The 14,140-nt window shown below is 35.6% G+C and overlaps 1 protein-coding gene across 2 annotated transcripts in view; it reads left to right on the top strand.

Moving 5' to 3' along the window:
* Positions 1–14,140, top strand: part of ZDHHC17 (zinc finger DHHC-type containing 17) — a 70,388-nt gene that overhangs the window by 42,399 nt on the left and 13,849 nt on the right. For both annotated transcript variants that reach the window (XM_027655847.1, XM_027655857.1), the window contains exons 8-11: positions 2,288–2,413; positions 3,681–3,823; positions 5,998–6,098; positions 13,127–13,251. In XM_027655847.1, coding sequence (XP_027511648.1) covers positions 2,288–2,413; positions 3,681–3,823; positions 5,998–6,098; positions 13,127–13,251 — 495 coding nt within the window. The remainder of the gene's footprint in view (positions 1–2,287; positions 2,414–3,680; positions 3,824–5,997; positions 6,099–13,126; positions 13,252–14,140) is intronic.

The following is a 14,140-nucleotide window of genomic DNA, read 5'->3' as shown; positions in this document are numbered from 1 at the left end:
CTTCTTTGTGTATTTACCCTCTTTGTATTATGCTGTACAAGCAAATAATACTTTCCTTTTGGTAGTAAGATATTTTTTTTTTCCTTTTTGAGAACTAGATTAATGTTTGAGTTGGAAGCTGCTTTCCAGTAATCAAAGTAGAGTGGGGTTTTTTTGTTTGGTTGAATTTTTTGTTAAGGAAATTATCTTATACCAGCAGACAGATTGAGCAGATGAGGACAGGATTTCCCAGGGATTTGTGTTCTCAGAGGGGGCTTGGTAGAAGTTTGTAAATCTTATTTTAATATAAGCAGAAGCTCCTTTTTTTACTAGAGAGAGATAGAGATCTGAAAGAACTCTTATGGTTTAAGGAAGATTTTTTTTTTTTTAATCTGTTAATGAATCATTTATCAAACTTTAGATGTAGTTTCTTGATTATGCAGTGTATCTTAGGCTTTTCCATGGAAGTCTACATGTAAAGTTCACTATGGTAATGACTCTTAGATGGAAAGAATAATCTGAAATACTTCAAATATATACTATTGAAGCCTTATGGCTTGCTGGCAAACTTAAGTGTGTGACTAGATTAAGTTCCCCTACATATGATTTTTTTGTTTTGTTTTGTTTTTTTTCTGTCTAAGCAAGGCAGCCATCCACTGTAAATACAAGGAAAGTACTAGAGTATTAAAATGGCCAGTGTAGTCAAAGACTTCTTTAAAGCTCCCTCAATTTTTTTATCTAGGCAGTTCCTAGGTGTCTCATGGCCCTCTAGTGGAAGGGATGCTCAGCTGGACCCCAAGACAACTTCAGGATTTACTTGGGAGATCAACTCCCAGAGGGGATTGCTTGTCCACAGGTAATCTTTACAGTCTGGATATATAAGGTGATATCAAAACAACAGGATCTCTGGAGTTTCCCATATATTAGCTATTAAACTTGTGATGAAGCAGGCACCATAGTTTGATTTCAGGCATTTCTGTTGAGGATGGAGTTAACTTAATCTGTTTTTTAAACATCTGGCTAAATAACTTTGAAGCCACGTTAAGTCAAAAGGTTATTCTTTTTTAACTGATTTTGTTAGTTGAACTTCTCGCACAGAAGAAGCGCAAGGTCCTGTTAAGTAGCAAAAATCTTCACTTCATAATCTATAGACTGTGCTATTTACTCTCCTAAAGATGTGGAGCAAGATTTCAAAGGCAAAAATGACAGTTAAGTATTCAATTCCCGTTGTCTTAACTGTAGTTTTTAATCTTTGAAATCGCTTCTGTCTATAGTAATTATTGCCCTTTCTGGGTAATTTCAGTTTCTGGTACCTGTCTGTACTTTTTTTTTAGGAGGGGGCCGAGCGATGGAGGATTCAGCCATTTTTCAAGCCTCCATGAATGGTTTGTTTAGGAGGGGAGTTAACTCCAATAGAAGAGAGGAAGAGTCAAATGCAAAACTGAAGCTGGAGGTACCTGCAATTGGTTGTCTCTTGCCTCCTCTATAATTTTAGGTCCAGTCAATAACTTTCATTTAGCTCTCTTGCTAAATGTTTAAAAAACAATAAAATCAAGTCAGTTTGGTAGGCACCTTTGGCCCCTGTATCTCTCTCTGTGTTTCTCTTTTGCTTCATCTGTCTCTGAAAGTATGGAAGAAGAAACATGGACCATTGCTGGCCTAGCACCCAAAGTCCATGAAGCCCAAGCTCAGCATAAAAGCTCAGAGTTTTGAAAATAGTTGGACATGAGCAATCAGTTTATTCTTTTCTGTTTTCTTCCTGGGACTTCAGTAACTGAGATGAACGTAGGAACGTGAAGCTTGTGGGGAAAAAAATCCTTATAGAATTGTTCCATAATACAAGTGATGTCAATCTGCCAAAAAGGCAGAGAATTAATTGGGAAGTGAGGCTTTAGACTTGGGAGAGTTACCATGATCCAGTGGGTCACAAGTTCTTATTCTTTGCTTGATTTCTGCTGCCTGTCAATTGCTGAGGGGGAAGCACAGTCTTTCATTTACGGACTAGTAGACTGTGTGTAGAATAGTGAAACATAGATGTGTTATGCCAAAGGCAACAATTACTGCTATGTGAGGACATACATCTTGTGAGGATCATACATTTAATATTCAACTTGTCCACGCATGTGTAGTTATGAGAGAGTGGAAAAAAAACTAAAGGAATGAATGATGTTTGGTGTCAAGTATGCCAGATTGTATCTTAAACTGATTTAAAATGTATTATTTTTACCAGCCAATCTTCTGTTTCAAAAGTGCTCTGAATGCATTTTCTTTTTAAATTGGATGTTTCCCACTTTTAAACCCTTGACAGGGAGAATCACCACTTGATCTCGCAAAACAGAGGAAGAACGTTTGGATGATCAATCACCTACAAGAAGCAAGGCAGGCAAAGGGATATGACAGTCCATCCTTTCTGAGAAAACTAAAAGCTGATAAGGTAAGTGGTAGTATAATACTTGCGTAAATCAGTCTTACTGCTGCTTTTGGTTTGGAGATGTGTGTTTGTTTAAGGGAAGCAGTTCAGGACTGTGTTTTCCCCACATTTCAGCTTTAAGAAATGTCTTTTTGTCATGACAAAAGTAATTGCAAAAGAAGAAAAATGTGTTTTATTCAAGGCAGGTGGAAAAAAACCCTAAACCTCCACAAACCTTAAAATTTATGCTAACCAAATGCTAGGAAAGCACCAAGTGATTTGGTGTTTTTGGAGTTAACCAGAACTTTCCACAGCTGACTGTCAAGTAGCTGAGGAAAGAAGCATTTTGGGTATCCTGAACTCTGATCTCCTCTCTAATTATGTATTATTTTGTCTTGAATGAAAGAAGCAGTCAGTCTTGGTAGTATAATGTAATATATGAATCTCTAATGTGGAGGCCTTTTGCTTCTCAGGTTATTACTTAATACTGCAGATAGGAGGAGGCAGGAAATGAGGGTGTAAGGGGTAATACACTGCTTTAGCATGAGGAACTGCTCTCCTGCCTATTGTTTGGTGACTTCTACAGAGGTAATGTTTTCTTAGTATTCATCACAACACTCAGGTAGAGTGTTGTGCTGGATATTAAGTTTTACTAATACTGATTTGTTATAACTTCTTGATTTAAAGATATATTGCATCAAGGTGCTTGAAGTACTGGTTACAGCCTGTGCTTTAACCCTGTGGAGTTGTAACAATGCAGTGATTATTGACCTGAAGTGATTTGTACATTGCATTGTGTGTACATGTGCATTATCACTGTGCTTTGAATATCTGGAAAGAGTTCTCTGACCTCATCAGGAGTTGTACCCGTATAGTATAAGACAAAAAAAGGTCCTATCTTCATAGTGCTTCAGTATGACTTTATTACTTACACAAGTGTAGTCTTTAGAGTTCACTGAGATTGCTGTGTGCTGTGTAGCAGTTCATACACTGACAGACTCTTGAAAAACCCCTACTGTTGCCTTGATTCTGCATTAACAGCAGAATCTTTAGAAGGCAGTTCTAAAAGAACAAAGTTACTGATTTGTTATAAAATTCTAGGAAGGCTTATTTTCCTTGCAAATTCTTTAAAGATATGTAAATACAAGAAATGAAAAATTTATCAAGATTCATTCCCCAATGTCAAACTTCGTGAAAATTTGAGTTTTTGTGACTGTCCTGTTTATTAGAAAATATTATAATAGTCTGTTCCTAAAAATAGAGTTACTTACTGGTATTTGTTTCTATGTAGGAATTCCGTCAGAAGGTTATGCTGGGAACTCCTTTCCTAGTTATTTGGCTGGTCGGGTTTATAGCAGACCTAGACATTGATTCTTGGCTCATTAAAGGGCTGATGTATGGTGGTGTTTGGGCTATGGTGCAGTTCCTTTCCAAGTAAGTGTTTTACCAGGACACTGTCTGTTTAGTGTGCATGTATTTTGTTGGCATTTTTACTTGATAGTCTTAAATTTCTACTTGTTGGAATTGTTTATTACTATTTCTGGTGCAACTTTAGCTCGTGTGATGCTCTGTTGTCTTGCAAAACATATGGAATTACCTTTGGTGAATACCACTGAGCTAACAGAAGCTAACAGCAGAACAGAAATTCAGTCATTATCCAGAGGAGGGTGCTGAATGTCTGTCTACAAAGAGTTATCAGCATGAATTTTGCAGAAAGCAGTCAGTGGGAAAGTTACTGCAAAGTAATAGAAGAAAGATAATGTGCAAGTGTACTATTACAACTTTCTTTTTTGCTAGTTAAGAATTTAAATACCCAAAGACATCTAAAGAGAGAAATTAAGTCAGAGTCAGATTTTGTAGCTTCTGTTTTTATGGAAAGGGATGACTACTTTCCAATAGTGTTTTTTGTACGTTTTGTTACCAATCATAAAGAATTTTAGTTGTGATTATGGGTTCTTTAAATATATGTAAATGCACCTACAAATATATGTGCACACATACACACACACACGCACTTATAGCCATGTTCCAGTGGATTTTCAAGATCTGTAGAATACTTCATCTATCCTTTGATTTTTTTTTTTATCACATGTAGCATGTATAGGAGCCCTTTTTGTACCTTTGTGCTTAGAACATTCTGCTTTTCTGGCATTGGATGTCATGTTTATTAGAATCACTGGGTTCTCTTTCCTTTCTGTATCAAGAGGAAAGTATATCTCTTGCTTAAACCAAGTTCAGAAGATTTTAGTGAACTTAATATACCACAAGGTAGGTGGAGGGTCATCAAGCTTTTGCAGGATCTTGGAGATGATCTGTTTAGTGTTTTTGTCATCTCTGAGGCTGTGCAATTTGCTGACTTCCTCCCACAAAAATCATTTGGCAATGCAAATCCTCAACCATGCCTCCTACAGAAAGGCACAATAAGATTTTTTTGTCTCTGAAGATCTGAGTTCTGACAAGTTTTATATTTTTGACCTACCTGACATGTTCAGGATTAACATTCTCTTTCTCTTACTAACATAAGAGAAAGGATAACTTTCTCTTATCCTTTGCTTATTATCTAGTATAAATCCTTTTTGAAATGTTTTTCACAAAATCCAGGTTCAAATTAAACTTCTGCTGTTGTTCTGGTAGTACTTTCTTTCCCTGTTGAATTTTAGCTTATCTGCTTAGCTGTGTTTTTCTCCCTGCTTTCACACACACAAAAATGCACAGAACTCACTGAAAGATTAGTGCAGAGTAACTCCTGTGTGTCCAAATGTATATTCACTAATTACTCATCACATTAGCTCATATTCCTTATAGGGTTTTCTCAAAAGACCTAAGGAACTTCTATTAGAGAGAGATACTGCAAGGAAGTAAAGAAGCAAAATGGAACCTACTCCCTGCACATGTTTGTGGCAGCCCTGAGAACACCACTAGCACAAAAAGCAGAGTGGATTAATATAACAATGTTTAGACAGGCAGTACAAGAACTTTTATTTTCGAGAGTTTACCTGTTTAGAATGTGGCTTTTCCTATGGTTCATAGCAATTTTTTCTTGAATGTGGAGTAACCTAGTCACTTTTTTTTTTTTAATTAAAGTAGCAGCATTCTATCTTAGAACTTGGCAAATATAGTGATATGGGAAATGATTTAATCTGTTTGTTGTTTTTTTTTTGTTGGCAACTGTAACAGAAGCAAAATATTCAGTAATCTAAAATATTTCAAGGCTGATACCACCATGATCTCTTTAGTTTTTCTTACTGAAGTAGTTTTAACATGCCATTTTCATTGTATGGGTTTCCAAAATATCTTTAGCATTAGAATCTCAAAAGTAAATATAGTTTGCAGCCACTGTCCATGTGGCTAGGAATCTCACAGGCTCCTAATGCTTTCACGGTGTAGTTTTAGCATGAGTATTCACTTATTCTGCCTTTATTGGCCAGTTCTTGACAGGTTTAAAAAAGGAAATTCTCATGAACTTTGAAGGGAAAAGTGAGGAAAATGTATTTTGCAATATCCCATATAGTATATATTTAAACAGGAACTGTTTTTCTAAAGCAACAGTTCAGGATTTACTTTTTATAAGTAGAAATTTACCACGTGACATTTTTCCTACTTTACAGGTCATTCTTTGATCACTCCATGCACAGTGCACTGCCTCTTGGTATATATTTGGCTACGAAATTCTGGATGTACGTGACGTGGTTCTTCTGGTTTTGGAATGATATCCTTTCTTTGTGTACACTAATTTTTTTTTATGTTAATAGTATGAGGAACTACCCAGCTATATCCTACATATAACAGTAAGTAAGCCAATAAAAATTTTAAAAAGGGGGTCTCCATTAAACATTGCTTTCTATATTAATGGTAATTATTTTATTTCTTTGCTTCAGTAAGTGAAAGATTTTCCTCAAAATTGGCTTACAGTAGTCTGCAATATTTCCTGAGCTTTACACCATGTCTTACGTGGAGAGAATATTACCAACTCTACAAAATATTTTCTATCTGTGAGGTGACACGGTATAATTGACTGCATTTTCTAGACCGTTCTTTTCAGAAAATTAGTAGGCCATTTCATGGTCTGTATTAATTCCAATGGAATTGGTTTCATATTTAGTTCTTCCTAAAGATTTTGCAAATCCCATACAAACTTTAGATATGTTTGAAAATGTATGTATAAACAACACTAGATTACAGAGATTCTGCATATACCCATCTTTTTCTTGCTTTGATTGTCTGTCTAGATATGAACTCTTTATACTCATGGAAGTAGAAGTTGATTCAGAGTTCACTGAGTGAGGAATATCAGTTTTCCCCCACAGATTTTTAAATAACTTTCTTGGGTATTGTAATTTCAGTAGCCAAGAAAACAAAATAGAGATTTGGTGCTTAATACAGTTCTTACAACTGTAAATTGTTGAAGTGAACTTTATGAGGATCCTGGCTTGGATTTTCTAGAAACTGGTTTTTTTTTCATTAGGGAAGGAATTGCCATGAAATGGGATCATAACAGAGCATACCTTTTGGCATCTTGTTAATATGTTTTACATCCTTAGCTAAATGAGCCTTGTATTTTTGGGTTGAGAGCAGAGAGGAGACCCTGCGTCCATGCTACCTTTGGCTTCAATTCTGACAGTGTTTGCGAAGGTGCTGCTCTGAATAGGAGTCCACGTGAATGGAAATGACCACTATGTCATGTTTTAAAAAAACCCTTAAAAATTAAAAAAATTATATCAATATTAATGTAAGTATGTCTTGAAACAGTTATTTAGAAATGCTGGTCCTACTACCAGTCTCTCTGCCTGGTCTGATTTTCTATGTTTTAACTCAAATTTACTTACTGGCTACAGAATGAGGAAAGCGAGTACAAAATGAATATGAAAAACATTTTAAAAAGTAGTAGTTAAAAATAGAAACTTATGTTTGCCAATGCTACTACATGTTTTGGGTTGCAGATGTTGATCTACTGTGAAATTCTTTCTTGTGCTAACATAACATCAGCTTAAACCAAATCTAAGAAGGTGTCCAACTTTGATTTAAAGTCCTTGACTACATTAAAATGGCTGCACAGTCAACGCAACTCAGTGGTGACCTGTCTTAGGGCTGTCAAATTGTGAGGCTTTTATCCTGAAGCTCATATTTCCTTCATATTTGTCCCAACTTGCTTAGATTTTTATTTATGTTAGTGTTCAGATTAAACAGTTTGAAGTTCAGCATATTTTTTTGGTCACAGAATAATGTTAATTGCCCACTAGGAGTAGTAACCATAGACAACCGGTTACCCTAATAAAGCCTGACTTCAGAATGTCAATAAAATACTGTCCTGCTTCTGTCCTGAACTGGTGTCTCAAAACCTTTGCAACAGTCTTTTGTACACAGAAGTAAGTCTAAAACCTTCAGTTACTAATTGCTTTCATTAGGGCTGACACAATTCTCTGACAAGCACTTTTAGAGACTTGAGTGCCTGAGGCCTTCTTCCTTTAATTGGTGATTTTTAATTGGAAGTCTTTGCAATAAGATTCCAAATTCATTCTTCTTCTGGAAAATTACCCTGTAGCTTTATTGGATAAAAGAAATTGCATGCCTGCTCTAATTTTGTAGCACGAGGCACAGCATTGTGGTTGGAGAAAAAATTCTTGTGTTTTTACAGCTTCATAGGATTGCTTACAGCAGACTAGAGTACTACTTCTATAATGTTCAAGTGATAAAACCTGCCCTGATAGTTTTCATGAATTCTGACTGTCTTTTGCTCAGGGAAAAAAGTTTCTAACCTTAAAGAACTATCAGGAATTGCCTTGCTGGAACTTTATGTTATAAATAACATAAAGATCTTAACTGCTGCAAGTGCTACTTTAATCTTTGTGTGTTTCGTAAGAATTTTCTTTTTTTGTAGATATGTTGAAGGTGTCTGGAAGATCATCAGGTCTTGTGGTTTTAATCCTAATGGGACAAAAAAAGGTAGTTGATAAAATGTATCATAAAGAACAAATAAAGCCAAAGATTAGCAGTGCATTTTCTTGAATTTCAGGGTGGTCACATGAAAAATAAGGCTCTAAATTCTAAGGTTTAATGATGTACCTTCCAAAAGACTAATCTTGAAAGTGTACTGAATTTTTTTGTAAACGTTTCCATTTTGTTGGATTTTTCTCAGCAGCTTCTGAATCTGGTGTATTTGTTAAAATAGAAATCCTATTCTTGCAGGGAATCAGGAAGTTATGGTTTATGTATATATGAGTCTGTAGGTGAGTTTACTGTCCTATGCTTCCATGCCACTGTTTTGGTGCTTCCTTGTAACTATATTTTGCCCATAACAAACGATAGTTATGTCTAGCTCTGTTAATGTATTCTAGTCTTCTACTGTTTGGAGAGTAGGGGGAAAATGCCCTCAAAAACCCTACACACTAAATCACTATATTTTAATTTAGTCTTATTGTTAAAAGAAAAAACCTTATTTAAAATTGCACTTTTAATAATGTGAGACTAGAATTTCACATTTTGTGCTTTTTCGTTAGCATTTATAGGTAGAATGTTTTCTCGTGTCCTGTAAAAGTCCAGGGCACGTGTATGGAGTTCATATCTCAGTTGTTCTTGCAGTCTTTTCAGTTCCAGCTGAACAAATAGTGCCTGTTATGTCAGAACATGCCTATATTGCTCTGTTTTTCTAAGATGTCAGAGTCTGCTGTAACCCAAAATATTCACTGTATTTTGTTTTGTTTCTGCCACTTCTATTTGGTGCAAATGGCAGTGTGCAGTTTTGATTAAGTAAGCTTTTTTTGTTATAGCATACTACTTGCAATGCTGAGACAATGAGATGATATAAACCAATTTATATTTTTAAAAATAATTCATCATTGACTAATACTGTATTGATTATTTTATTTCAAATATACTTCATGTATTGATGGGTTTTAGGTTTTGCACACTTTTTCATTTAGGCATCATTTTAAAACTGGGTATAAGAGAATTCATGATGATTTTCATGCTTTCACAAAACTGATACAATAGCACAGGATTTTAAAAACGGTAACAAGCTAATTGGTACAGTTAAGCAGTTCTAAAAAAATGCCTATTACCAAAATTAGTTTCAGGAAAACAGTAAAAAGCCTTGCATGCAGAAAGAAAGAAGCTGGCGACCATGTTCTAGAGGAACCGAAGACCCAAAAAATCCAAACTCTAGGCCCAGCTATCCAGAACTTCTGTTCCCATGTCTAAATACTTTTTCTAAAATAAAAAAAAATATATATAAAAAAAATCTGGGTTAAAGGAGATACACTAATTTATTTGCAAGCTAAGGGATTTTTTTATGTTAGATAGAAATGGAGGTATAGGGGGTTTTGCAGACCTTCAGTTAATTACAGATGGATTTTGTCTAATAAATGCCCAGTAAAATGAGGCTTCTCATGTAGCTGTCTGATGTTGTCTACCTGGACTCTTGGATCCAGATGTACAGCTGTTATGAGTTGAGGTTCTGGAGCATCTCTCTAATGAGGACAGGCTAAGGGAGTTGGGCCTGTTCAGCCTTGAGAAGAGATGACCAAAAGGGAACCTCGTCAATGTCTATAAGTATCTGAAGGGAGGATGGCAAGAGGATGGAGCCAGGCTCTTCTAATGGTGCTAAGCAATGGGACAAGAGGCAACAGACAGAAACTGATCCACAGAAAGTTCCATCTGAATATGAAGGAGTCTCTTGTATTTATTCTGATAATTAAAGGATATTGATCAGGACTAGAAGTAGGAAGTTTTAATGGGGTGTTTCTATTTTGTCTCTCTCTGTGAAAACTGGGGGAACTGCATAAAAGACAGCAAACTGGTGGCAAGGCAGAAGGTGAATGCTTGCTGTATCGTGCATTTTTCAACCTTTAATAATATAGTAATGTATTTTTCCTTGTAGTTATAAATGAGGGTGGTAGGGCAAAACGAGGCACTCTCTGGAGAACCAATTCCCTACTCTGAAGCTATTGCAAACCTACAAGGGTTTCTTACATATAGAGAGTTTTGAGAGATGTCTGTGATGCAAGATGATAACTTCACAGGGGAGTTCAGCATGATTTTAGATACCTGGAGGGTGAACATCTGTATTGAAGTTTAATGTTTAATATTTAAGCACTCTTCATAGCCAGTGACAAAAAATAACCACTTATAGGGCTCTGCTTCTCTGACCTAATTTAAATATTTTGATACTGAAGGTAGATGGGGCATGACTTTTTTTCTTTCTGATGCGTGTGAAGGCATACTGAGTGATTTTCGGTGGGTGATATGAAGCCTACAGCTGGAGTTGTTTATCCACATCACATACCGGAAATATGCTGGAGAAGAAAACTTTTAACTTCTTGTGTGGTCTCCCAACATCTCCTGTTGTAAAGTAATATATGCAGGTATCCCCAGAAATGCCAAGGCAGTGGAAAGAATTCAAAAGTTTATTTAGAAGGCCAGAACACGAGCATCTTAAAAATACCTGACAGTGCTATTGAAACACCAGGCCCTAGGGAGAAAAGGCAAGTTCCCACCCTCTCCAGGGCCTTTAGTATCCTCTCTGTTTTTCCCCCGCCTTCCCAAGGCCTCTGTACATGTCTGTTAGGGTTGTCTTTCTCCAACGTAGCAGAGAGAGAGATAACACAGCTCTCTGCAACCCCCTCTGGACTGCAGAAGGGGGGAAAAAAAATACCTTCTTGAGAAGGCACTTTGCAGGCTTCCTAAGCGAAAATGAGTTTCTAGCTTTCCCATTACAAATTCTTCCGAAAGCACAACTATTCCTACACCCATCCTCAGCACAGAAGTACCTTATCTGCCACCATTTACATTGTCAGCGTTGCACTCATCTTACACCACTGTGATGAAAGGACAGGAAAAACAAACTGTGGGATGTCTTTTATGTTCTCTCTATATTTAATGGAGTAAAATGGGGGAATATAAGTTCAAAAAATGAACAGCTTCTTTATCACACAGGTTGTGCAAATTTTACTTAGTAAAAAAAACAATTCCAAAGCGTTAAGGTTATAAAACCCTCATACTAGATAGAAAATAAACCGGTTTTCCCTATATCTTCTTTAAAAGTCTAGACATGATGCATGGTAATTAGGAATGGGTCATATGTTATTTTCAGTTGTATCTTTATTGTTTGTAACAGGCATCTGATTAAGGTACTTTTAGTGAAAAAACAGTTTTAACTGTTGCAGTAAACCCCCTAGTGATTCTTTTAGTATTCTAAAGAAAATGTAATCTATCCAACTAGACAAATCAGCTGAACTGGCTTATTCTTGGCAGCAGATAGTTTTAGAAAAAAATAGGAAGAAGTTGGACTGTATCAATTTTGAAGTCAGGGCTTTTCATCTGTAATGTATGAAATAGAACTGTGAGTGTTAAGGTTATAGTATAGCTATGTTTTTTTTCCCCTATTATAAGCTAGCAGGAAACAGCTTGTTAGAGGAAAGATTAATTAACCTTTAGTGAGATAAATCTAATATTCTACTATATGATACATTATTAAAATTTTAATTTAACTTGCCAATATTTTTTATTACCAATTCACAACCAGTTCCGCCCCTGAACAGGAGGAGAACAAAAATTATTTGGGATACACTTCACATGACTGAGACTTTGTTAGCATTTCAGAAGTAATAAAGAGGCCTGCTTGTATTTGTTCGCATTTCAGGGTTCTTTCTCATCACAAGTTACTTAGATCTGTGTGTATTTATTTAACTTTCTCAAAATGTAGTGTAATTTGAGTGTGCAGTGATTTGTGCATGAGTACTAGATGTCCTTTTTGCTTGGACAGTGCTGTAGAGGCTTCTGCCACCACAGCTTTGTCAGGTATAGGGTATCTCCTTACACTTATGACTTAGAGCAGGTATCTTTAGTCAGGTTTAGTCAAGTCTTTTGTAGGTTTATCAGAATACATAATTTTCCACCTTTTGTGGAAGAGGCATATCTGAAGTATTTGGTTTTTCAACATCATTGCTAAGAAATGTTTTAATTCTCTGAAGAAATGTCAAGTGCTCTAAGACTATGCTCTAAGGCATATTTTATGGCAAGACATTCAATGCAGGAAATGTATTTTAATACAAATGGTTATTTTCTGTCTTTATATGGTAAGTGATTTTATAAACACTTCAAGAGAATAATAAATTCTGTGATTTCGTACGTATTAAACATATTAGTATGTTAAAAATAACTGTCATTGATGCAAAATATGGGTACAGCCTTATTATAGGACCAGGTTTCAGACACCACCTTTCTTGGAGATAAGTGGTGTTGGGAGAAGATTGCCACACAACACTGGTCATTGCAGCACAATTCCTTCTATGGCTAGAAACAGTCCATCCTATGATCTCACAGGAATGTCAAGCCACTGAAAACATAGGCAGTCAAATGTCTGTCTTATAAATAGAGCTCTGAAATCTTTGTGAAAACAGGAAATAGTTATTAAGAAAATAAATTTCATGGGATTTAATTTAATTAAAAGAGAAAATAATTGCAAAAACTGAACTGTTGTTATTCTTTAGAAAGAAAAATGCTTTAGAAATGCCTTATGGAGCACAGCATTCTTGAAAGTAAGTTTTGAAGTTTGAGCAATAGAAAATAGTAAGTACCAAACTAGTTCTTACAGCAGTGCTGGATTTTGTTAATTCAGAAGACAGTGACTCGAGGGCTCTAGGAAAAACGTAACTAAATTTAATTTTATTTTAGAATTGTCATTGGGTATGTTCAGGAGGAAATTTAGTTTTATACTTTAGATTCCTTAACTGTAAACACATCTCAATTTTTTCTTTATACATCTTCCATTCCTTGCTAATAGCGTTGCACTTTTCTACAATTTTGGAAAATCCTGGAAATCTGATCCAGGAATCATCAAAGCCACGGAAGAACAAAAGAAAAAGGTAAAGCCATGAGATATGTGAAATTTGTTCTTCAACAGCCTTCCAGCAGCCGATCAGAGTAGTTTGCTGTCCAGTACATTAAATTTCAATAAGTTGTATAACAAAAGGTTTAAAATGTTGCAAAGTCTTCCAGATTTCTTTTTTTTTACATATGGAATATATTTCAAGTCTTACCGATGCAAAATTGCATATTGGTCATTTAAGTAGCAAAATAAAATTGTGACTTGAATTTTCAAGATCAAAAGTTTGAAAAGCATTTGGGTGAAAAAGAAAATGTGAAGTTTCAGACTTCTGCCCTGCTGAAACATATAGCCCATTACAGGAAAAGTGTTAGTTAATTTTATAAAAGTTTTCCAGACTTTTAAGCATCTCTAATTTTCCTTAGCTTTATGTCTAAAACTATTAGGTTGACAAACATTTTGAGGCTAAAACAACCAAAACCCATAGTGGTTTGAGGTGGGCTTTTGCTTTGGCATAAGTATTAGAGAAAATATGGATGATCTAATGATTCCTTTCTAGGACATTATATCATTATTTTTAGCATTTCATATTTTTTTTTAGTTGAAGTGTCTTGTTCTCAGCAGCCAAAGTGAGCATTGAATATGCCACAATTATACAAGCAGCTGAAGCGTTTGGTTTGGTTTGGTTTGGTTTAAGTTTCCTAGACCGCATCACACCAAAAATGAGGTTTGAGTGTTTACTTCATGGTTACTTGTGAAAACACCTGTGTGGATCAACGTCAGACCATTTGGAATTATGTCCTTATGTAGGACTGAAATTATAATAGCCCTTAAAAGGATGGTTGTGGTAGATTAAATGATTTTTGTATTCTCCAATAGGTTATAACTAAGTTGTTAGTCAGTGTGCAGATTTTAGATTTACTCTGCAA

Source organism: Corapipo altera, unplaced genomic scaffold (assembly GCF_003945725.1).
Source record: "Corapipo altera isolate COAL_440 unplaced genomic scaffold, ASM394572v1 1, whole genome shotgun sequence".
Taxonomy (NCBI): Eukaryota; Metazoa; Chordata; class Aves; order Passeriformes; family Pipridae; genus Corapipo; species Corapipo altera.
The sequence above is the reverse complement of the archived record's forward strand: the minus strand, read 5'-3'. Positions and strand labels throughout refer to the sequence as shown.